General features: G+C 57.8%; 5 protein-coding genes across 5 annotated transcripts; 4 read left to right on the top strand and 1 right to left on the bottom strand.

The window, feature by feature from the left end:
• Positions 1 to 1952: 1952 nt before the first annotated feature.
• Positions 1953 to 3782, top strand: HRG_09172 (uncharacterized protein; the record flags this gene model as incomplete). Its single annotated transcript, XM_044867643.1, has 1 exon — positions 1953 to 3782. The coding sequence occupies one exon, from the start codon at positions 1953 to 1955 to the stop codon at positions 3780 to 3782; it is 1830 nt and encodes a 609-aa protein (XP_044717664.1).
• A 913-nt stretch (positions 3783 to 4695) lies between these two features.
• On the top strand, positions 4696 to 5849 carry HRG_09171 (ranBP1 domain-containing protein; the record flags this gene model as incomplete). Its single annotated transcript, XM_044867642.1, has 5 exons — positions 4696 to 4800; positions 5000 to 5173; positions 5259 to 5517; positions 5570 to 5698; positions 5758 to 5849. 5 exons carry the CDS (start codon positions 4696 to 4698, stop codon positions 5847 to 5849), a joined length of 759 nt encoding a protein of 252 aa, XP_044717663.1.
• Positions 5850 to 7531: 1682 nt separating this feature from the next.
• Positions 7532 to 8575, top strand: HRG_09170 (YEATS family domain-containing protein; the record flags this gene model as incomplete). The annotated part of the gene is made up of 5 exons (XM_044867641.1): positions 7532 to 7632; positions 7693 to 7841; positions 7952 to 8341; positions 8430 to 8497; positions 8552 to 8575. 5 exons carry the CDS (start codon positions 7532 to 7534, stop codon positions 8573 to 8575), a joined length of 732 nt encoding a protein of 243 aa, XP_044717662.1.
• A 2528-nt stretch (positions 8576 to 11103) lies between these two features.
• Positions 11104 to 14442, top strand: HRG_09169 (fungal zn(2)-Cys(6) binuclear cluster domain-containing protein; the record flags this gene model as incomplete). Its single annotated transcript, XM_044867640.1, has 6 exons — positions 11104 to 11423; positions 11469 to 11720; positions 11775 to 11931; positions 11998 to 12140; positions 12202 to 13964; positions 14042 to 14442. The coding sequence occupies 6 exons, from the start codon at positions 11104 to 11106 to the stop codon at positions 14440 to 14442; spliced, it is 3036 nt and encodes a 1011-aa protein (XP_044717661.1).
• A 1621-nt stretch (positions 14443 to 16063) lies between these two features.
• Positions 16064 to 20087, bottom strand: HRG_09168 (prolipoprotein diacylglyceryl transferase; the record flags this gene model as incomplete). The annotated part of the gene is made up of 4 exons (XM_044867639.1): positions 16064 to 16110; positions 16173 to 19628; positions 19743 to 19930; positions 20014 to 20087. The coding sequence occupies 4 exons, from the start codon at positions 20085 to 20087 to the stop codon at positions 16064 to 16066; spliced, it is 3765 nt and encodes a 1254-aa protein (XP_044717660.1).
• Between the last annotated feature and the right edge of the window lie 1730 nt (positions 20088 to 21817).

Genomic DNA, 21817 nt, shown 5'->3' with positions numbered 1-21817 from the left:
ACGCATCCTACAATCCCTTTCACGCCAAATCATGATTTTGTTTGCTGTTTGGGTATTTTCTTGCCGAATCACTGGAGTTGTGGGACGGAATAGAGGTGTCATGGCATGGTGGAAGCAGTCCTTGCATTCTTTTTTTTTTGGTCTACGCATGGATTGGGCTGGCCGTCGACGTTGGATTCAAGCGGCACGCCCACGTCTTCTTTTTCTGTTGGCGGATGGGTTAGGGGCTGGCATGGCGTAAGCCCATCTTTTCGCTGGCGTTTCTTCTTCCTCCATCCCCCCAAGCCCCGATTATGTTTTTCCTGGTGGGGCTCGTGTATCACCATGTACGACCAAACCTTTGCTTTGCACTCTTCTCTCTCGCTTTTGTTGTCTTGACCGCTTTTCTCGTCCTCCCGTCCTGCTTTGTTGTTATAGACGAGTTGTTGGTTGCGCGCCCCCGGGGGCTTGGAGGAGATGGATACGCCGATATGGGGGAGGAGGGCTCAAGGGTTTGGGGCATGAGAGAGTCGGAGAGGCGTTGGTTCAGGCGACACAAGGAAGACGAAGATGGCTATTCACGATGATAATGACACATGCATTGTCAAATTCACATGCTCCTCTGATGTGGCGTGCGAGTGAAGCGTGTACCTTGTATCCCCCTTGCGTTGTCTGCATGCACGTGTCGGTAGGGTAGGGGATCGTGACGGAGCAGCATCGGAGCAGCATCGGAACAGCAGCCAAGCGGGGGCCAAGAATACGGGGTACAGATTCGGTGCACGGTCGCCACCAAAGAACACCTTGGCATGACGACTTGCCTGGCAACCTCTGGGAGCCCAGTCCGTGACGAGGACGACTGCTGCTACAATCCAGTCCAGGGCTGGCGGCCGTGTCACTCGCTGCGTTTACGGAGAGGCCATGGCGGGACGGGCGCACCTTTGGAGAGGCGAGGTACTGTAGGTTTGAGCCTGCACCTAGCGAAACCACTATTAATGGAAATGGCATGCATGTAGTCAGTCGTCGAGATACTTTTTGGATGGCAGCCTGCGTGTCAACCTTTTGTGTGCTTTGCCCATCCTAATCCTCGAAAATGCCCCCAAAGTTAACTTGGGACCTGAAGATGGATATGTGTCGGGAGGTACCTACTGTACTCTTCCTTGTTGGGGGCGCCGAGCATCCACGTGGGTGACCTGAGGCAGAGGAAGAAAGAAAGAGGCAGTTCTTGCACTTTACAGTCTTTGGAGGCGAGTAAATAGGTAGGTAGAGGTAGGTAAGTACGTAAGGTACATCGTACAAGTACTGTTTATTACCTCGACCCAACAAAGAAGGGTCGTTCCGTCCGTCTTGTCCCTCCTGCCCTCGGCCTTGGTCTCTCCTTCCCAGACTCCCGACCTACCTTAACTACCTACCTACGTATATACATACATACTGTATTATTACCTGCCCATGCTCTCAAACCACCTTCACGCACCGTCACGTTTCCACGGCACGCCATATCTCCCCCAACAACAACAGCAACCTGCACGCTGAACGAATCATCCAGGCCCCGAGGTCACGCCCGCCTGATGACGCCCCGCCCCTCTGGGTGCCCGCCTACCCACCTACCCAACTACCCCACCTCCTCTTACCAGCCTACCTGAACAAGTCAGCCTCAGGCTTATTAGATTTCGACGGGCCGTCACCAGGCAGCGGCGAGCCGTGCTTCGAATGACACTTGGCTAGACTTTGCCTCTTCTTCGCCTTTTCTACATGGTGGTCAGTTCGTTCGCAACCCTCGCCCGAAAAGAAAGCCCCTTGCCCTTGCCTGCTCTTCCTGTCTCATTTGTCTGTCCCCTTGGACTGCCCCGCCTCGTCCGTCACGTCACTAGCTCCCACCGTCGTTCATGCGTGCCGCTCCCGCCTCAGACTTGCTTCATGACAACGAGAGCCTCGCTGGCAAAGACGATCCAAAGTCGACCTGCTGACGCCAAGTTATGGAAGAGCAGGCCTCCGCTGCGTCGACGCCTCCGCCCACAAACCGTCGTGATATACCATCCGCCCGCCCGACGCCCACCCCGCAGCCCGTCCTGTCCAGTTCAGAGCCCTTTCTTCGTTTCCCTCGCCCGCAAGGAAATCGGCGTCTGGCCAACTGGATTTCCGCCAGCGATCCCGACATAATGCGCCTGACCACTGCCACAGAGGATACTGGCCTGGCCGAGTCCACGTATGAGCTGATCACCGGCACCGACAGTGAGTCCCAGGATGGCAACTACACCGAGTCCATGGGCGACTCGGTCGGCTCCCTCGACCCCCATCGCCCCGATGATGTCCACAGCCTCGACGGCACCGAATACACGCACGACGGCGAGTCGCTCGCCGATGACGTCGACGTGCTGCCCCGCACGCCGTCATACGAGGGAGTCGACGAGAGCAACGACGACGAAGCCCAACGAGTTGACGAAAACGACGATACCCTCGTCGCCCAGGATCACAACCCGGACGACCCCGAGATCAGAGATGAGGCTTGCTCTCGGTCCTCCCTCGAGTATACCCAACATAGTCTCGGGACACCTTCCATCTCGACGCCCGAGGTGAGTAAGCTCGCGGGCATCCCGTCTTTGGACTTTCAACTTCCTGGACAGCCGCCTGCTGGAAAACCAGAGAGCCATCGGGCACGCTCCAACAACAGGCTTGCCCACCTTTGGCAGGTTGGGGCTCGTGTCAAGGACTACGTCGTGGAGACGACCTCGGCGGCCCTCATTCCCCTGCTGTTTACGGCTGCCCTCGCCGCCTGGATCTCTGTCATGGACCACAATCTCGCCGAGAACTCCAGATCGCACCCCTCGACCGTGGTCTCCACGGTCACGGCCACGACAACGTCCATCGTCGTCTCCACGGCCAGGCCCTCTTCCCGAGCTCGTCCCCGCCCCCCGTCGGCTGGCGGAATGGGCTTGATACCGCTCCGCGATGGGACATCGGACGAGTGGCTCTTTGGCGCCCGAAAGCCCTCCATCTCCTTCACCCCCCAAGCTCAAACCGATATACTGGTTCACGTCCCCGGATATGTCAAGCAAGCCTGGCTGGCAAGGGACTGCTTGGCGGTCAACGCCGTCAGAGACGGCCGCCAGGTCGAGACGTCGTCATCGCCAGTCGACGAGGGCATCCTTCTCAGATTCCCCAAGAAGGAGGCTTACGGCGTTGTCAGCCTGTCTCTGGAGGCCACTTGTCGCCCGAGGGTTCAAAGGATGGTTAAGGTCCACTTTGGAAAGGGCGTAATGGAAGAGGCTCTGGAAATGACCAGGAATCTGGCGCATGACCTGTCGGGTCTCGTTCCCGCGGTTGCGCAGGAGGCAGAACGTTGCTTCGAGGGAGCCAGGCGGTCACTGGGTGCGGTATCCGACAGCGTTGTTTTCGTCTCCGACGACTTGCTCGGTCGGCTCGATAACGCGCTCTCCGGGGCTCGGCAGTCTCTCGGAGGTGCCAAGGCCAATGCGCAGAGTCGCATCGCGGGTGCGACTGAGGATTTTGCCAATAATCTTGGTGCCGCCTCGCGGCAAGCCAAGGAACAGTTGAACCGGGTGCGAGACGTCCAGAGCCAGCTGCAGCTTGTCCTGCTCGATGCCCGGATTTCAGCGAAGCTGTGGTGGCTCGACGCAACGGGACGCAAGGACGAGCATGACGACTATCAGCGCAAAGCAAAGGAATTCGTAGCAAAGAAGCACGCGGCGGCCAAGGAGGCGGGCCGGGCCAGACGACACCAGGTCAAGGTGGAGACTGGGTCACAGCTCTGGCCGAGAATGCTGCGGCAGGGCCGGTGCCACTAGATGCATACTATGGTTGATCTCTATGGTTTATGCATGGGGTTCCGGATAGCTAGGCTTGGACGACAAGGAATGGGCTGGAGTTTTAAGGACTCGCAATCAATACAGTTGCTTTTAGTAGAGTCACCGGTTATCTTGATTCTCGTACGGAGGAGCAGTCTCTTGGTACACTGCCGATGCCACCTGATTCTCGCCAGTCACCCCTTGCAGCGCGAAAAGGACGGCGGAAAAAGGGCGTGATGGGCGAGTGATTGAATGATACGGCACGATCTGTTTGCCGCAGTGTCGAGATGAAGCGGCCTTCACGTGTCGTGGCACCCTGAAGGTCGAAGGGCAGACAAGCAAGCAAAGATACCCTGTACCCTGTACTTGGCTGGTACTTTAGCCAAGCGGTGGCCCGGCGCGGAAAGTGACCTTGGGTCAAAAAAAGCTGTGTGTGCTGCCAGCAAGGAAGAGAGAGGGGGCACATCCATTTATTATCAGGACTGGACGAGAAGCTTTTCGCCAATTACCACTCACTCGCCTGCCCTCTCTGCAAAGCATTGCAAAGCATGCTACAAAAATCGATCCGACAGAGAGACCCAGTATCGCGACAAGACCGGTCCCTGCTCACCGCGCAGTCAAAAGGCAACAAAGTAACTTACACATTAACGTACTACCAACCTTACCTAGGTAGGTAGGTACTGTATGTAGTAGGTAGGTAGCTCTTGTAGGTCTACTACCCATGCAGTTGCGCGGCCGGTGGGGCGGCCAAGCGTTGTTGCTCTGGAGGGGTAAAATGGCAAATCTACTTTATGACTGGCTTTTGGGCTGCGACGCTGACCAGGTTCTTGTTTTTCACCCCTCTCTCTGCGCGTCACATAGACTATCAAGCATCCGACGGCGAAGCGGTTCGAAAACAACAAAGCAAGAAACCATGTCTTCCACGGAGAACACCGAGCCCAAGGTCGAGGGGACGCAGCCCGTCGACGAGGCCAAGTCTGTTGCCGCCGACGAGACCAAGTCGGCCACGGAAAATGAGGTACGAATCTCCTCGCCCCAACGCCGAGCAAAGCCAAAGCCGCCGCCGCCGCCGCCGCCAACTCCATTGTTGCTGCTGGGCTACGGCCGTTTGGCCTCCTTTTCCGTCTAGTTGGCCGTCGCCAGCAGCGGGAAGGCGTTTGGCAAGGTCGATGCGAGTGACGGGAGCTGGCTTGAACTGACATGGCACCATGCGCTAGTCATCCGCCGCCGCGGCGACCGACGAAACAAAACCCGTCATCTCTTCTGCCGTCTTCTCCATGTTCGGCGGTGGCGCCAAGAAGGAGAAGAAGGACGATGACGAGGGCCGGGGCGACAACTCGGGCAGCGCAAAGGCCCAGCGGGAAGCTGCTGAGGCGGCCAAGGGTGATCAGGTATGTCCGCGCGAGCCGATCCACGGCTCCCCCTCCCCGCCGCCTACCCCAATGACAGCTACTGACGGGTCGCCACGGCCCACAGGAAGAAGCCCCCGAGAGCGAGGACGTCCACTTTGAGCCCGTCATCAAGCTCACCGAAAAGGTCGAGACCAAGACCAACGAAGAATTGGAGGACCAGGTCTTCAAGATGCGCGCCAAGCTCTTCAAGTTCGTTAAGGAGACGACCGAGTGGAAGGAACGTGGAACCGGCGACGTGAGGCTGCTGAAGCACAAGGAGAACGGTAAGACGAGACTGGTCATGCGCCGTGACAAGACGCTCAAGGTTTGCGCCAACCATTATAGTGAGTCTCTACACCACACTTGCCCCCTTTGCAGTGTCTAACGAGTGTGTAGTCGTCCCCGAGATGAAGCTGTCGCCCAACGTCGGCTCTGACCGAAGCTGGGTGTGGAACGCGGCGGCCGACGTGAGCGAGGGCGAGCCCGAGGCTGTGACGCTTGCCATCCGCTTCGCCAATTCGGAAAGTAGGTTTTTAGGCGCCGACGAAGCCTCTCCTTGGGCGTTACTAACGCTTTGCTCGCAGATGCCAACCTGTTCAAGGACGCTTTCCTCAAGGCGCAGGGGGAGAATGAGGCGCTGTTTAAGCAGGCTACAGGCGAAGAAACGGCCGCTTGAAACCTCTCTCGCCCCCACCTCGACTGCGCTTGCAGTCACTCGGCACACGCAGAGCCGCTGGTGCTTGGCACCGACCTGAGTTTCCCCCTTCCCGAATAGTCACATCAACACATGGTCATAGCGATGATCGCAACCCCAGGCCACAAAGGACCTCCCAACCACACACTACACCGAAACGAGTCGCAGGGGAGAGAAAGACGAGGCTGGGGAAGCATGGCATTTGGCCGTGGGGGTGGAGCACCAAGTGGTGCATGCCCGGAGGGAGGTATGGCGAATGGAGGACAGCGTTTGAGAGTATCAGGTCACATCACTCATAGTCGGAAGACTCTAAAGAATTGCAGTGGAACGAGAGTGTCAGGCTGAGGCAATGCGTGATGTTGAATGCCAGATGAGGTGCGTTGCGTCTCTGGGTTGTTGGACCCGGGCGACAGACGAGGTGAGCTTGTAGCTGCTTTCCACGAGGGGACGAAGAGGGGATGGGAATGGAAGGAAATGGAAGGGAATCAAGGAGGGCGTCCTGCGATGGCAAAAGGAGGCTTCCTTTATTAAACAGTCAGGTCATTTTGTCCTTTTTCTCCTTTTCCACCTGGTTCCCGCAGGGGGCCGACTTGTGGTCGAGGACGAGGTACCAGCCCAGGCCGGAAAGGTACCTGATGACCTTGCAGGCACTGACGGCACTGCGCCTTTGTCGCGTGCCGGCAAGTACTATGCACACTTTCGTCCGTGCAGCTTGTACTGTATTGTACCCGACGAGACTTGGTACCAGGCTGCGAAGGGGCCGGCGGAGGAGAGACGCTAAGGCCAAAGAGCCTTTTCAGCCTCGGGACCAGGCTGCCTTTCTAATTCCCACGTCCTCCCTCTCTCTCTCACTACCGACTACCTACGAATCCCGATCGGCAAATCGACGACAACCCGTCCCTCTCCCGCGGCAAATCACCCACTCCATCGCTTCCGTTGCGCTCGAATACAAACCCTTGATGCTCCAACCCTAATACAGTTCCTGGGCCTGAACGCGAATCCCCCGTGTATCCCTGTGTCCGGATCGCAGCGTGTAGGGTTTTTTTTGTGATTTTCTTTTGGCCTCTTCTTTATTCTCTTTATTCACCACCCTATTCACCACCCACCGCAACGTCCCTCCGTCCCGTCGTTCCCCCGGGGCTTTGCATTTTCCTCTGCTGAACGGGAGTACGAAGGTTAAACGGGAAACCAGACGAGCTTCAAGGGAGAAGAGAAGGAAGAAAATAAAGGCTGGTAATCATGTTAGTCGAGGTAAGTCGGAATACATGCATTTGCGCGGCAGTGGACGGACGCGGCAGGGGGAGAGGGCTTTGTGCCGAGTGTCGTACGGCGATGCTGTTCACGGCCAGCCGCCAACAACGACGAGGCTGAGGAGGACTCGGTTGAGGTGGCAACTGGCCCCGGGCCTGTGAACAGCTCCCGTCTGGCAAACTGGGGCCCCTTGCCTGTGTCGCGACGCGGCAGAGCAACGTCTTGTCCTGTTTGCTCGCCGCTCCCCGTCTGGCTCTCGCCTTGCTTTCTGTCGCCTGCCCGTCCCGGCTCTTCCTGGCCCGACCACGGAACAGACAATCCAGACCTTTTCTCCCTCCCCCGCCTCTGCCTCACGGCCACAACCGAGCAACTCCCACACCGCCGCCCACAGCCTTCTTTTGGTCTCTATCGTCATGGCGCCCAGGACTCGCAAGAGGACGTCGATGGGCGCGTCTAAGAAGGGTACTAACGACCTGCAGCGAAAGATCAAGGTCGTGACCGACCAGCATGTCATGTGAGTTGTTCCCGACGAGGCCGAAGCTTGGTGGAAATGAATGCTGAGCATTTCCTGCAGCGACAAACCCTCGCCCGTGGCCGAGTTCCCCATGAGAGAATGGAGCATGCGGCTGCACATTCTGGATGAGGATGGCAATGAGCGGCCTGCCGACGTCTTCACCAAGGTCGTCTATCACCTACACCCCACGTTCGAGAACCCTATTCAGAGTCAGTCTGCTCCCATGCCCTGTTGCGCGCGCCTTGCTCCGCTCTGGCCTGCTGGTCTGGTCTGGTCTGTGGCGTGCTCGCTTGCTGACGGTTGACATGGCGGCAAACAGCTTTTACCAAGCCACCCTTTACCTGCACAAACGAGGGTTGGGGCGAGTTTGAAATCACCATCGACTGCTTTACGACGGAGAAGACGAAGCTAGCGCCCATTACCCACGACCTCAACTTTATCAAGGAAAACTACGAGGCGACTCACACAGTCGTGTTCAAGAACCCGTCTCAGGCCCTGCAGGAACGCCTGCGCGAGACGGGGCCGCTGCCCACGGACGAGGACCGCCCCAAGAAGAAAGGTCTTGCCGCCAAGAAGGGGGCGCAAAAATTTGACTACGAAAAGATTGCCGAGGCCCTGGAGAAGCTCGGGGAGGAGGACCTGCTGCGCGTCATACAGCTCATCAACGAGAACAAAGGGCCCGACACGTACATCCGGAGCGATGTGGAAGGTAAGGGCTGCACGTCCGCTCCTACGGGAGACTTGGGTCCCCTCGTTTGTTGATACATGAGGGCTAATAGTGGACAATCTGGCTGAAGCCGGCGAGTTTTCCATCGACCTGTACACGATGCCCGACATGTTGACGACGAAACTCTGGGAGCATCTGGTGAGTGGGCCGGCGAGAGGTGAGTGCCACAATGCGCTGACCCTAGGCGACTAGTCCAAGAAAGGCCTCGTGAGCTAGACGGGCGGTGCCAACGGCTGGGGCTATCGAGACGATGGCTGGCGGCCAGGTGAGTTGTGGCAGAATGGTGGGGGTCCAGGGGATCATGTGAGGATCCCAACATGGATTTAAAGGGAAACATGGCAAACAAAATGGAAAGCCCTCAGTGCGTTGAGTTGAGCTTGAGAAGAGCAACAAGGAATTTTGCGCAGGGTCGCGCGCTGTCATGTACGGAGCAGAAGGCACATGGGATGACAATAGGTGTCGGGATGGCAATGGACCGACTATTTCTTGTCGTTTACGTGACCATGACGGGAGCGGTCATGCCTACACAGAGACGAAGTGCCAGGGGCGTGTACGTGAGGAGGGTCTTGGGGAGTGCCTGGGGATGCTGGCACGGGGGAGGGATGGATGGCGAGTCGTAGTGGTGTGGAGTGGAGTGGTGTGGTTTGTGTGTTTGTGTGTTTTTGTGTGGGTGTGGGTGTGGGCGTGGGTGTAAGTGTGTGTGTGTGTGTGTGTTTTCGCGTAGGGGAGGTTGCGCAGACAGAGAGAGAGAGAGAGAGAGGCCTTGTTGATACGACGTTTGCGGTGTCAAAATTGAGGGAAGCAAGGCAGGGCGTGGACTTGCCATTCGAGGGTATCCGTACATCTGAAAGACGTAAATAGACCCTTTTGTGTTTGTTGAGAGGGCGCGAGGGAGAATTGGGGGGCTTTCCAAGCCAAGGCGGTCTGTGTTTGAGAGCGTCTCTCGCTTGCTCGTAAGTGGTACCTACTGGTCAATCAAGAGCATTATACTGTGCAGTACATGTGGCGTGGTGTGGGTGTGCCGGGGAACAGGGGAACAGGGGAACAGGCGGGACAAGTAGACTGTACTTACATGGGTGTTTATTGTACGTAAGGAGCAGCCGTTTAGGAACTAGAGAACAAGAGGGGGAGGGCAGAGTGAGCCGTACTGCATGCACGCCCGTGTGAAGAAGGCCGGTTATGCAGGCATCACTGGGAGAGAGCGTTAATGCGCTCAGCCTGGTCCCTGGCGACGGGGAGCGCGCCCTTTTTGCATGCGGGAAATGACAGACAGACAAAATGGAGTCCAAGAGACTTGTCTTGTCCTGTCGCACCGCGATCGATCGACGATCATCTTGGACGAGCAAGGAGAGCGAATGATAGTGAAGAAATGAATGGGGGAAACATGGTGGGTAAGGTGAAGAAGTACATGCGCGGTACGGGGTACGGAGTACAAGACTAGGTACATAATGACATACCCTGGCTGGACCCTTTGTGGCTTGGATATCGTCGGGGTTTACTGTATGTACAGTAGACATACATACCTTATGTACTGGGACATGCACACGGTCGACACAGTATTTCATTCTCCTGTTTGAATGCGTCTTCTTTCCTCCCAAAGAGAGAACCGTTATCGAGCGTGACCCTGGCCGTTTCGATTGGTCAAGGCGCGCGTTTTGATTGGCCAGATCAAGATGCGAGAGGGCGCAGATGCAGAGGTTGCATGGGCAAGTTACATGCTGTATGTAGCTCTTGCCTTGACGACGGCTCCCGCATCACCAACTAGAAAACTCTTATTATTACTGCCCGTCCAATATAAACATGGCCATGCAGCACCTACCTGCCTTGTTGATGGCATTGTGTGTATGCATAGGCAGGTAGGAGTGCATATGTGCATGCGTCTCTTTGCTTTTTATACTGGACACGCTTGTGCCGTCGAGAACTGCTCCGCACCCACTGCAATCATCACGATGAGCCACTGTACGGATAGGCATCGCGATTCCCCACAAAGAGTCGAGAAGACGTTGATATAAGGTTTTGCCTTGTTTCTTTTTCCTTCCTCAGGCGGCGGAGGAGGCGGTGGACGACAGTGAAAATGAAGAGGGAAAAAATGGCTGGACTAAGAGTCCCTTGCCAGGCCGTTCAAGGTACCCGGGGCAAGGTCCGGAGGTATCTCGAGAAATTTGCCGTGCTTTAATTGGGTGACACCAGCTCGTGCCCTCCCCGTCCTCGGTACCTGGGCATCTACCGCCGAATACCTTTGTAATCTCGGTACCACCTAGGGAGACCGCTCTCGCGCCCGCGCTCTCTCCCTCACCTTCTTCCCCTTCTCGCACTCCCGTCGCTCTACAGTATGCCCTAGTCTCTCGATCCAACGGGAAGAAGAAGAGGAAAGGCCCAGACCCAACCGCCCCTGGTCTTCTTCTGCCATTTTCTCACCAACTGCCAACCCGGGAGATTGGGCCAAGGGTCGAGCTTGGCTGGGGACCCCCCCTTGGCCGCACGCCGCTCGATTGACCGACTTTGATTCATCTGCCCTGTCGCAGACTTTTTGCTTTCTTCTTTCCGCCCAAAAAAACAGCAACCGTGTCCCAGGTCTCGCCTCGGCCGCCGACTCAGACACCCAAGGACGCTGCTGATGAACCCCGCTCCCCCAGCTTGGCACAACGCTCTACCTCGGCCCTGCGCGGCTCCAACCCTCTGCCCGGCCTCGTCAGCCCGCCGCCAACCGCCCAGCATAGTCCTCGACGCTTGGCCTGCCCATCATGGCCCAGTCTCAGTACGGCACCGCGCACTCCAGCCCCGGCGCCGTCACGACTCCTGCCCAGCAGATACAGCCTCCTCCTCAGTCTCAGACGACGGCAGGGGCCGCCCCCGCCTCGGGACAACTGCCGCCGCAGCACAAGCGAGTCTACCAGGCTTGCATCCCCTGCCGTCGACGAAAGGTGCGCTGCGATCTCGGCAGCGTCGACAACCCCCACGATCCCCCCTGCGTCCGCTGCCGCCGCGAGAGCAAGGAGTGCTTCTTCAGCGCCACCAGGCGCAAGCGCAAGACCGACGACGACGAGGGCAGCGACGCCGACGAGTACATTGTTCGCAATGGCCGCAAGAGGGTGCAGGCCTCTGGCAGCCCACCCGCCCCTCTCGACCGCCGCTACTATAGCGAAGTGCCCCTGACCCCCGGCGGCTCCCATGGCCAGACGCAGCCCTTGCGGCGCCCCGACGACAACACCAGGCCCAGGGACAGGAGAGGCAGCGAGTTGGATGGCGAGGGCGACGCTAACCAGACGCTCGAAAACTTCGAGGCCCAGGCCGTCATGCGCCGCGGCATGTACGGACCCCACGACGCCCTCGATCTCCTCTACAAGGCAGCGACGGATAGGTTGGTTGCCGGACAGTCGAACCAACCCTTGCCAGAAAATGCTGACTTGACCAGCCCGGCCGCTGACCACAGGCGAGAGGGCAGTACGACGTCTGTTACACCTTTGGCCCCTCCCCCAGCATCCGCGCAGGACCCGGCAAGCCTTAACCACCCTCCGCCGCCACCCATCGCCAGCAGACCAGAGCACGCAAAACACTTGCAACAACAACAGGTGCAACAGCACCATCACCAGCAGCATAATCACCTCCACGAGCAAAAGCCGCAGCCGCAACCGCAGCCGGTCGACCCAGAGCTGGCCCAGCAGCTACCTGCCCTGAGGAGCAATCCGGGCTACATCCACGCCCTGAGGGCGTGGAGTCGGTTCCGGTTCGTTCGAGCGGGCTGGTTCACGGCGCAAGAGGCCATTGAGTACATCGACTAGTGCGGCTTGCCCCAAAGACCCCTTTGCCCTGACTGCAGCACTGATAATTCCCCCCCCCAGCTACTACAAATACCTGTCGCCCATGACCCCCATATCTCCTCCCACGTTCAGCGATCCCGCTTCGCATCTCACGCTCCTCACCGAGGAGCCGATCCTAACCGTGACTTTGCTCACAATTGCCTCGAGATACCGCCAAATGCCCGGAACTGGAGGCCACTGCCGATCGCATGCCATTCCCGAGCAGCTCTGGACCTACCTGCGCGGCATGATCGAGCGCTGCCTGTGGGGCCAGGAAGCTTTTGGCGGCGGCTTCTGTGGCTCAGGGGGTTCGTCATCCCTCATCATGGAGGAGGCAGACACGAGCAGCACCGCGCCCTGGCGTGGCATGCGCAAAGGCAGCCTGCGGACTCTCGGCACCATAGAGTCCTTGCTGATCCTGACCGAGTGGCACCCCCGGGCCCTGCACTTTCCACCACAGGAGGCGACGGACGAGCTGATTCTCCCCGATTACGATTCTGCGCCCATGTCGGGGTCCTTTGATGCGAGCAGGAATGTCGGCGCTGGGTTTGGTGGAAAGAGAATCGAGAGCTGGCTCGAGCCGGCGTGGAGAAGCGATCGAATGTGCTGGATGCTTCTCAGCACTGCCATGGGCCTGGCCTATGAGCTTGGCGTCTTTGACGACATTGATGAGATGCTCAAAGACGACGCCATTACGCGGCCCGAATTCCAGGACGAGGGGTACCGGATGAGGGCCAATCGTATCAAAAGGCTGCTTCTCATCTACACCTCTCAGCTGGCCGGCCGTCTGGGCTGGACGAGCATGACCCCCGAGCACCTGCGGAAGAGCGACCCGGCCGTGATGCGGCGTCGAACCATGTCCAACGACGGGGCCACGCCCAGCACTTCCTCCCTGATCAACGGCTTCAACTACGTGCCGGACCTGGAAATGGACGATCAGATCATCCACTGCTGGGCGGGCATCAGCAACGCCATGCACCTCGGCAACGAAAAGCTGTTTCGAACCCGGAAACACACGACGGAGATCATCCAGAGCGGCAAATACGTTGAGCTGCTAAGAGAGTTTGGCCCGATGCTGCGCGACTGGTATCGCGAGTTTGAGCTGTTTCGCCTGCCCCAGTTTATTCGGCACATCCTTACCATCGAATACGAATATGTGCGGATTTACGTCAACTCCTTGTCCCTGCAAGCCGTCGTCGAGAGATGCACAAACCACGCGGCCAACGGGGCCAACGGAAACGGGCAGGCGCCCATGCAGCAGCTGTCGCCCCAGACCATGATCAACTACGGAAAGCTCCCGCTGGGGCAACTCGGTGGCTTCACCGTTCACGATCAAGAATACGTTCGAGAAGTTGTAGGCGGCTCCCGGAACCTGCTCCGCACCGTCGTCGAAGGCCTGCTGCCGGGCGGATACCTCAAGCACGCGCCTGTGCGGACGTATTTCCGCATCATCAGCGGCGCCATGTTTCTCCTCAAGACGTTTGCGCTCGGCGCGCCGCGATCCGACGTCAAGATCAGCATCGACCTGATGGACGCCACCGTAGAAGCACTGCGCAACTGCGTCGTCGACGACGTCCACCTGGGCATCCGGTTCGCAGATTTGCTCGAGACGCTGACGAGCCGGCTGAGGAACCGGTTCATCCAAGCGCCGACGATGCAGCAGTCCTCTTCAGGTAAGGGACAAAGTCCAGTTCCCGAAGGGGCCAATGGTGTTGGAGGCGCGACGGGGCAGCAGAATAGTGATGCCGCCGCCAACTGGGTGAGCGGGCACGCGCAAAAGTTGCGGGAGGGTCTGAATGGACAGTGTAAGCGCCTTGGCCTGTGTAATCCCATTATAGTTGGTCTCTTTGATTCGTGACTCTTGCTGACGGCTTGGCTGCAGACCGAGCGGGATCCCCCTCTGCAGAGGCGAACAACATCTCTGCCACGCCGTTTGATCTTTCCACTGGCAACTTTCCTTATCCCGGCGCCTCTTCAATCGGACCCTCGACGCCAGCACCGCATGTTGACATGAATCCCACAGCCCCGGGCGGCGGTGTGGATATGCACTTGTTCGAGGAGTGGAACAACCCTGGCAACGAAATGTGGTACCTGCCGACTGGGCCGGCATTTTTCCAAAACATGGAAAACAGCGCGGTTGCCATGACGGCCGAGGGTGTTAATGTCGGCGGGCTCGATTTGCTGGAGTACATGGCCATGGACCCCGTGCAATTTTCCGGCATGGAGGGATCGGGGTCCACGACAGGCGCGGGCAACGACAACAGTGGCGGGACCGCCGTCTGAGACGAGAGAGCATGTTCGCGAGGTGTTGACGATATGCGGATGAGACAATGACTGACGAGGCCTCGAAACATCGATGACGCGCTATTGAAGCTCGAGGAGAGAGGAACAAAAAAAAACAGAAAGCTAGGCCACGACTTGAAAACGATAGGAAATGGGCCATTTCGATTTGATGTTCCAAAAAGAAAGGCACGGATGATCCGCAAGGGGAACAGAATTGGCGAAAACGGGAGTCGATACCACGGCCCCCTTTGGGGCTGTAATTTGTTGCTGTTGGCGCGCACGGCAGGACTTCCGTTCACGGAGGCAGCGAAGGAGCTCGTGTGTTTCTGTTTACTTGGGTGGCGGCGCTCTTTGACTACTACTACCAGCATGCGCGTCACAGCTCCCGCCAAGCGCGGGGCCTTTTTGGCGAACTGGTGTTTTCTTGTTCCTTCTTCAACCCTGTTTTTAACAGGTGTGCTTGTTCTGGATGGCGTTTGGATGCGGCATCGGAGGCTGGCTCTTGGCCCCAACTTCTTGTGAAGAGGGACGTGGCGTCGTCGTTAATGAGGAGCCGGGGGGTGGGTGGGGAGCACCGGCACGCCGCCGGCAGGGACAGGCATGTCGAGCGAGGGCGAGGACTAGGGGACGTTGAATGTAGGGAGGTGTGATGGAGAGAATTCAAGCCCAGCAGCATTCTTCTTGCTGAACAAACCCCGTTCTTGATTCTCGTCACGAGGGGGGCGTCGCTGGCAACCTGGAACCCTGGCATCGATTTGAGAAAAGTGGTCCACCCAGTGCCGCACCCCAAAGTACGAGGCTATAGAGCATCAATTACTGTCAAGTTCTTGCTTGCTGCCAGGCCCGTTGACTAGATCTGCCTTGTACAACGTGTTCGACAAGTCCGTTGAACCGTCAACCCAGGCTACTGCAACGGTTTCACAAGTCCCCGCATTCCCCCCGATCTGGGACACGCAGTCCAGGTGCGGCTCACAGGCGAGAGACAACTGGATGGAAACACATGGCAGCAGGTGGACAGACGGAAAGAAGTGCTTTCTTTGAAAGGGTATCTGAAAGCAAGGCCGCCTCCCGAAACCTCTTGCTCCTCACATGATAAAGAGTACAACTCTCGCGGCAACGAGGCACAACGAATCGGAAAAAAGAAGAACCAGAAAGGAAGCGAAGAAGACCTTGGAACACGAGTCAAGAAAATACAGCAGAGTATGTGTTGACCGTTGCTTGACACCGACAAGCAACAGCCTCACCACCGGCCTGGAGTAGCAGAGGGAGGAAAACCCAGAGCATGACGGCGCCAAGACGAAAACGCTGGCTGGTATCATTCTATTCAGCGTCCCTGAAAGTGGTCATATAAGAAACGGAACACGGAAGAAGTAAAGCCAGTAGGAAGAAATGAAGCGGCAAAGTGAAAAGATACCAGACGCCAGCACGTAGCCCTCTGCTTCAAAAAACAAGACGCTCAATATAGGGTTGTTTGGGAAGACGACAGAAAGGAGAGAACAAAATGGCTCGGTGAGCAGTCAGTGGAGAGTACAAGCCCCTCGCGGCAGGAACAAATAAAGAATCCAGGGGGTATAAAACATTAATGTTGATCCTGGAGAGTCGAGTCAAGTCTCTCTAACGCTCACAGCCCATAAGTCGAGCCGCGGGTGGCATGAGCCTCTTGCAGAACTAGATTGAACATCAGCTGTCGATCCTGGATAAACCGCCTGCCATCGTATCGCGAAACTTACTGCTCAGCACATTCGCCTGGCCTGCCCGATCTTCACAGGCGAATTGGATGCTAGTCCCTTCGATAAAGTCCAGCACGACGCTGTCGGGGAGTTCCTGAACCTCCACGTCGGGTATGTACGGTGGTCGGAATTCGCTGAGGTGGTATCGCTTGATTCCCTGCGCCGGCCGGCCGCTATGGGCGGGCAGAGCGCTCAGAATAAGGAAACCTTGAGAGTCGAGGCTTAGGTTCCTGCGCTTCCAGAGTAAAGTGTCGGGAAACTGAACATTAACATCGCCCATGTACGAGACAATGGTTGGCGAGCCGGTGGTCGCTGGTCGTGGCACCACAGGCTCAAGGCTTTCCTCGGCGACTGTGTGCGCGATCCCGTGCGGCGAGTTTCTGCTTCGTGATCCGGAGAGGGTGGACAAGCGGCGCATGAACCGTCCAGCTCGAGACAGCTTCTTGTCGCCGTTGGCCGACTTCGTGTCGTCCCCATAGCCCTCTCCGATTGGCGAAGTGACAGACTGACGATCCTGGCTGAGAGACGAGCGACGGCTGCTGATGGAGAGACGGGGGGAGAAGGTGCTGTTCTGAATGACGGGAGGGGAGCGTGACGGGGAGCGCGACGGGAGAGCTGCAGATGGCGCCACGAGGACGTCTCCTTGGTTGGAGGTGACGGACCTGCGACGTTCCTTGATGAAGTCCTTGACAATGCTCAGCGAAGATTGACGTGACTTGCCCGACTTATTCCGTTCCTCGGACGTCGATCGGCGCTCCGGCGGTGGTTCCACAGCAGCTGTTCGCGTGGGCTCCGGCACCGCCTTGCGGTGATCTACCAGCAGGGGCGACTGCTTCAGATCCAGGCGGCTGTACTCCGACGGATCCTTGGGAGGTTCGAAGCCTGCCTGCACGTTCTGGCTCGAATCTCGGATGATCTTGGCTGTGACAGAGACCGATTCGGGGCGGCCACGTCGTGAGATGCTAGTCGAGCGGTTTACAACGCTGACTCCCGCTGCAGGCGCCGACTCGAATAAAGAAAGGCGGTCCGTTACCGATACAGATCGCTCTCGTCGGCTGATCCTTCCCGACTCTGATGAAGATTCCTTAGATTGGGGACGCGACTCCGGAGTATTCCTCCGCAGCGAATTAGCCCTCTCCAGCACAGACGGTGATTTCGACGGCTCCCGCTTCTTCACGGCGAAGAAGGTTGACGATGGCCGCTCCCGCGAGCCGGGCGCCCCTGTATCACCCGACGCGGCAGACAGCTTCTCCAGTGCTTTGATACGCTGCGAGATGCTCGACCCGATGTTCGGCTTGTTCGCCAAGTTCCCGCCCTGCTGTTGCTGTTGTTGCGTGACCTGGTGCAAATATGCCGCCCCGCTACTGAGAGATCGCGCCGAGGATTGGCTCACGTCTGTCGGCACAACAAGGTTGCCTCGGACCGGATTGGATACTGTGCGGACTGTGTGGGCATGGGGTGCGCTCGATGCTGTTCGGCCCTTGGCTGGGCCAGTGGAGAAAGTCGCCGAAACTGGCGTTTTGGCTACGAGCATTGGCTTTGCTTCCTGCACCGTCGCACTTTGTAGCTCCTCCATCAACTCCTCGTCGTCTGAAAAGTTCATCTCGGAGCGCGACGTATGCCGGGTGTGCTGAACAAGATCGGTCTGGATCGGTTCGATGAGCCCCTTGCGCTTGGGTTGACCGGACTGAGCCGATGTCGTCTCCATCTCATCGGCGTCTCCCTTGTGAGATTCGGCGGCAGCAGTTTGGTTGTCCAAAGCCGCAATTGTCATCGTCTCAGCGACCTGCTGCGGCGCCGCTGATACCGCTCTTGGTGGCAACACGACATCTGCAGTTGCCACGAGGTCGTGATTAGAAGTAGATGCCTGATTCGCATCCGTTGATGTCGTGCTCTCGGCAGACTGAGGCTCGTCATCCTGAGTCTTCGTTTCCGAATCGAAAACAGCTTCAGAGTCTGAGTGCACCACATTGACGGCAGCATTCGTATCCGAAGCGGTGGAACGTGGAGCCTCGACATCTGAGTGTGCAACGAGCGCGTCTTGTTGTTTACCGTCTCCAAGGGATAAAGCGGCACTGGCAACATTTTTGGAGACGCCATGAGGCTTGGTCCCCCCAGACGCCCTCGCGGCCGCTACCTCCAGCCCTGAATCATCCGAAAGAGGTACACTTTCATCTGGAGGCAGCTCATTATCCTTGAGATCTTCCTCGGGCGTGGTCTCATGTGTAACGTCCTCGTTGCCCAGCGCGGATCCGTCATCCTTGGCTCGTACCGTCTCGTCAGTTGATTCCGAGAGTGACGACGCTTTGGTGGACTGGTCGGCCTCGGACGAGGTCACAACAGGGCTCGCCGGTCGCGAGTCGGACTGGGTCAAGTCTGATTTCTGATCTGCATGTGTCAAGAAGGAGGCTGTGTCCGGCACGTCTCCAGAATCGCTATGGATCGAGACGATTTCGGGATCGTCCACGCCTTGAGATCCTGCTGGCATCTTTTGTGTGTTGTCCTCGGATGCATCAGCTGGAACTTCTTTGCTTTCTGGAGCATCTTCGTCGACGGAAGATGGCGTGGCGATGGGAGGTTGGAGGCTCATCATCTTCCTCTTCTCTCGCAGCTGCATGGCCTTCATCAGCCTCGCCTTCTCGGGCGAGACAGTTGCTTTCTTGGACGGGGGTGGAGACGTCGTGGCATAGTCCACGGAGGCGTCGGAGCTCGTCGCCGGCGCAGCAGTGTCACCCTGATGCCGCAGGGACTCTTCGGGTATGGAGGTGGCAGTCGGGTCGAGGTTGTGGCCAGCGGTACCTTCCTCAGCAGAAGCTGCGGCCAGGGCGCCAAGGTTCTTGCTCCCTTTGGCTTTCTTGATGCCTTTGCCAAAGAGCTTGAAACCTGCCGGAATGGCGGATATGGGTCGAAAACTTCCGGCGGTGTGCGGCCGGCCGCTCACGTCGAGCGAAGGTCGGGGCCCGAGCTTCACCTTGGGCTTGCCGTAAGGTGCAGAATAGCTGCTGAAGAGCTCGGGTCGAGGTTGGATCGAGCCGGTATCACTCGACTTAGCGGACGAGGTTGGCCGGTGGTCAAGGCCAATGAAGGTAGGGAGTTCGGCAGTCGAGTCGGCCGAGAATTTGGCATGCTCAGGGGAGGCAGCAAGCTGCGAATCGAGGGCTACGGGGTCCGCGATCATACTGCCGGCAGCTGGCGACCTGGGCCGGTCTCCGTTCAAGTCGTGAACCGATTGACGCTTCGAGGCTCGCTGTTCTTCCTCTTCCTCTTCGGCAATCTCCATGAGGCGTCTTCTGCGCAAGGAGCTTGTGGAGGACGAGGTAGAGCAGGATGCGGCATGGAGTGAGCAGGCTGAAGACAACTTGGTATCCTTGAGCTCGCTTGCTGCGGCGATTTCGAACATGGTGTCGTAGGGAGAAAAACGTTCGCAGATGGCATTGAAGTGGACAGCCACTCGAGCTGCGGAGAAGATGAAAGGTCAGCGTGCTGGTTGTTCCAAGGTCGGCCTTGACGAAGCTTGTGGCGACATATACTGCCCCGGGGGGTTGGTTGTCGACGTTGCTTGCAACCCACCTTGAATCAGCCGAGAGCAATCTTCTGGGAGATGCTTGACGATGACATTTCTCCTGCGATATTTCAAAAACCCATACAGCGGACTTGTCTCGTCGTAGTCGAGGACGGCGTTGCGCATTTCGACGACACCTCCATTGCCGCGACTCAAGAGCTCAACGGCATCCCTTTCGGAGTACTTGAGAAGGAACCTGCATCGAGGGACGTCGAGTCAGCCAATTTCTCGTTTGCGACAAGGGCTGCATGTTTGGGGCTCTAGAGAAGTATGGCATACCATCCCCCCGGCTCCGAAGCCGCCGTCTCGTGAGCCTCGACGATATTTGGATCGTCCAGACCGTTCAACGACATCTCTCCGTCTATACCCCACTCCCGAGTCGACTTGATGGTGCGGACAATTTCCAGCAAAGCGCCTTTCCCGGGGGGCGGGGCGCTCGGTGAGCGGACTCAAGGGCAGTTGCAGATGGATATCTCAGGGTGTTGGGCTCGACGACGCGGCGGCGGAGGGGAGGACATGGGAGGAGCAAAGAAAAAAGGTCTTTCCAGACGCCCTGGTCGTCAATGTCAGGATCGAGGCGGGCCTTCAAAGCCAGGAGGTCGCGCACCGGAACGGATCATCGAGTGCTTTAGGCCGAGACACCAGGCAAAAGCAACGACGACGGCTGGAAGGGTCGATCGCGCTGCCTCGGAACGCCTTGAAACGACGGCGGGAAGCGCACAAACACACACAGAAATTTTCGTAGTGGAGGTACAGCACAAAGTGAGTAACTTGCGAAGATCCCCAGAAAGCACGCGTAGCACACGGCTGTTGGACGAGCGAGGTGGGCAAAAAAGGATGCCGTCCTGTGCAGCAGATCGGAAAGGGGGCCGCCGCTGGGGGGCGAGGGGGGGAAATGAGCGTTCCCTTTTCGGGCCCTGGGCTTCCGCTAAGTGCTGGCAGCTACCTATACTAGCAACACAGGCGGCCACTGGCACCCAAAGGGGAGCCCTGTGCGCCCGTGCACCAACGACCCCAGCTGGGCCCAGCACTTGACCCTTGCTGACCGCTGTGCCGTCGGAGTCCTTTGTAGAGAACTGAACCTGTCCATCTGTCCAACCAGGGAATCAGCCACCGCCAAACTGCGCCCCTGCAGCAAACATGCCGTTGATTATCACGCATTTCATGCAGATACTCGATACTCGTCTCGCAGACGGGCGGCTACAGGTAATAATTGCCTGACGCCGCCACTGTTGGACGCCGCAAACCGTGCCTACCGTACTCCGTACAGTAGTAGGTAGTACTTCGTATCCCAAACTGTGGGGGCGTGCCACGTTACAGCGTTACTGTATCCGTACCTGGAGTGCGGATAGACACTCCCTACCTGCCTAGGCCCTCCTAGGTGATGGCTTGCAAGAGGGTCTTGGCAGCTGGGTAATCTCCATCGAACGAGGTTACAAATCCTTTGGGCCGAGATGCAGAATTGTCGGCTTGAGCGGATCGTCATTTCAACAGAAAACGAGTACCCGGGTACAGTAAGACGCGTAATTGCAACCAGGCTCATAATGCCGTTGCCACAGCGTCGAAGACGTCCCCACAGTTCTCACAATGCCATTGCAATGCGTCACTCGTTCCACTCGACACGCTCCAACAAAGCCTGCCACGAACGGGCTAGACCAACAGGCGAGCTCTACGAAACCCTTTGGGAATGGAGGGGGAGCCCCCAGGTCGCTGACCGGGAGGGTTGTAGGGTTGTCCAATGAGAATGCGGTGCTTTAAGCGGTACCTGAACTTACCAGTGAAGCTCACTATAAAACAAGTTCTCGCTAGCCTTGTCGATAGGTACTCATCGTTTCGTGGTGAGTTCCTAGAATCCTGCGGCCTCTTTAACTTTGATCCGCTTAGCAACGCATAACGAACGTTACGTACTGTGGGCTCTGTGACCTGGGGGCTCCCCTTCCACTGCCAAGGGGATAGCATCACTGTGTACTCCGTACGGAGTAATGGTGCTTCGCAAAATGGCGGATCTGTCCTCGGCCTACGTTCACGGCCGCCATGCGCGACCCGCCAACCTTTCAACGCTTATACTAGAAAGTGACATTAT

Source organism: Hirsutella rhossiliensis (assembly GCF_020360975.1).
Source record: "Hirsutella rhossiliensis strain HR02 chromosome Unknown scaffold00011, whole genome shotgun sequence".
NCBI lineage: Eukaryota > Fungi > Ascomycota > Sordariomycetes > Hypocreales > Ophiocordycipitaceae > Hirsutella > Hirsutella rhossiliensis.
The sequence above is the reverse complement of the archived record's forward strand: the minus strand, read 5'-3'. Positions and strand labels throughout refer to the sequence as shown.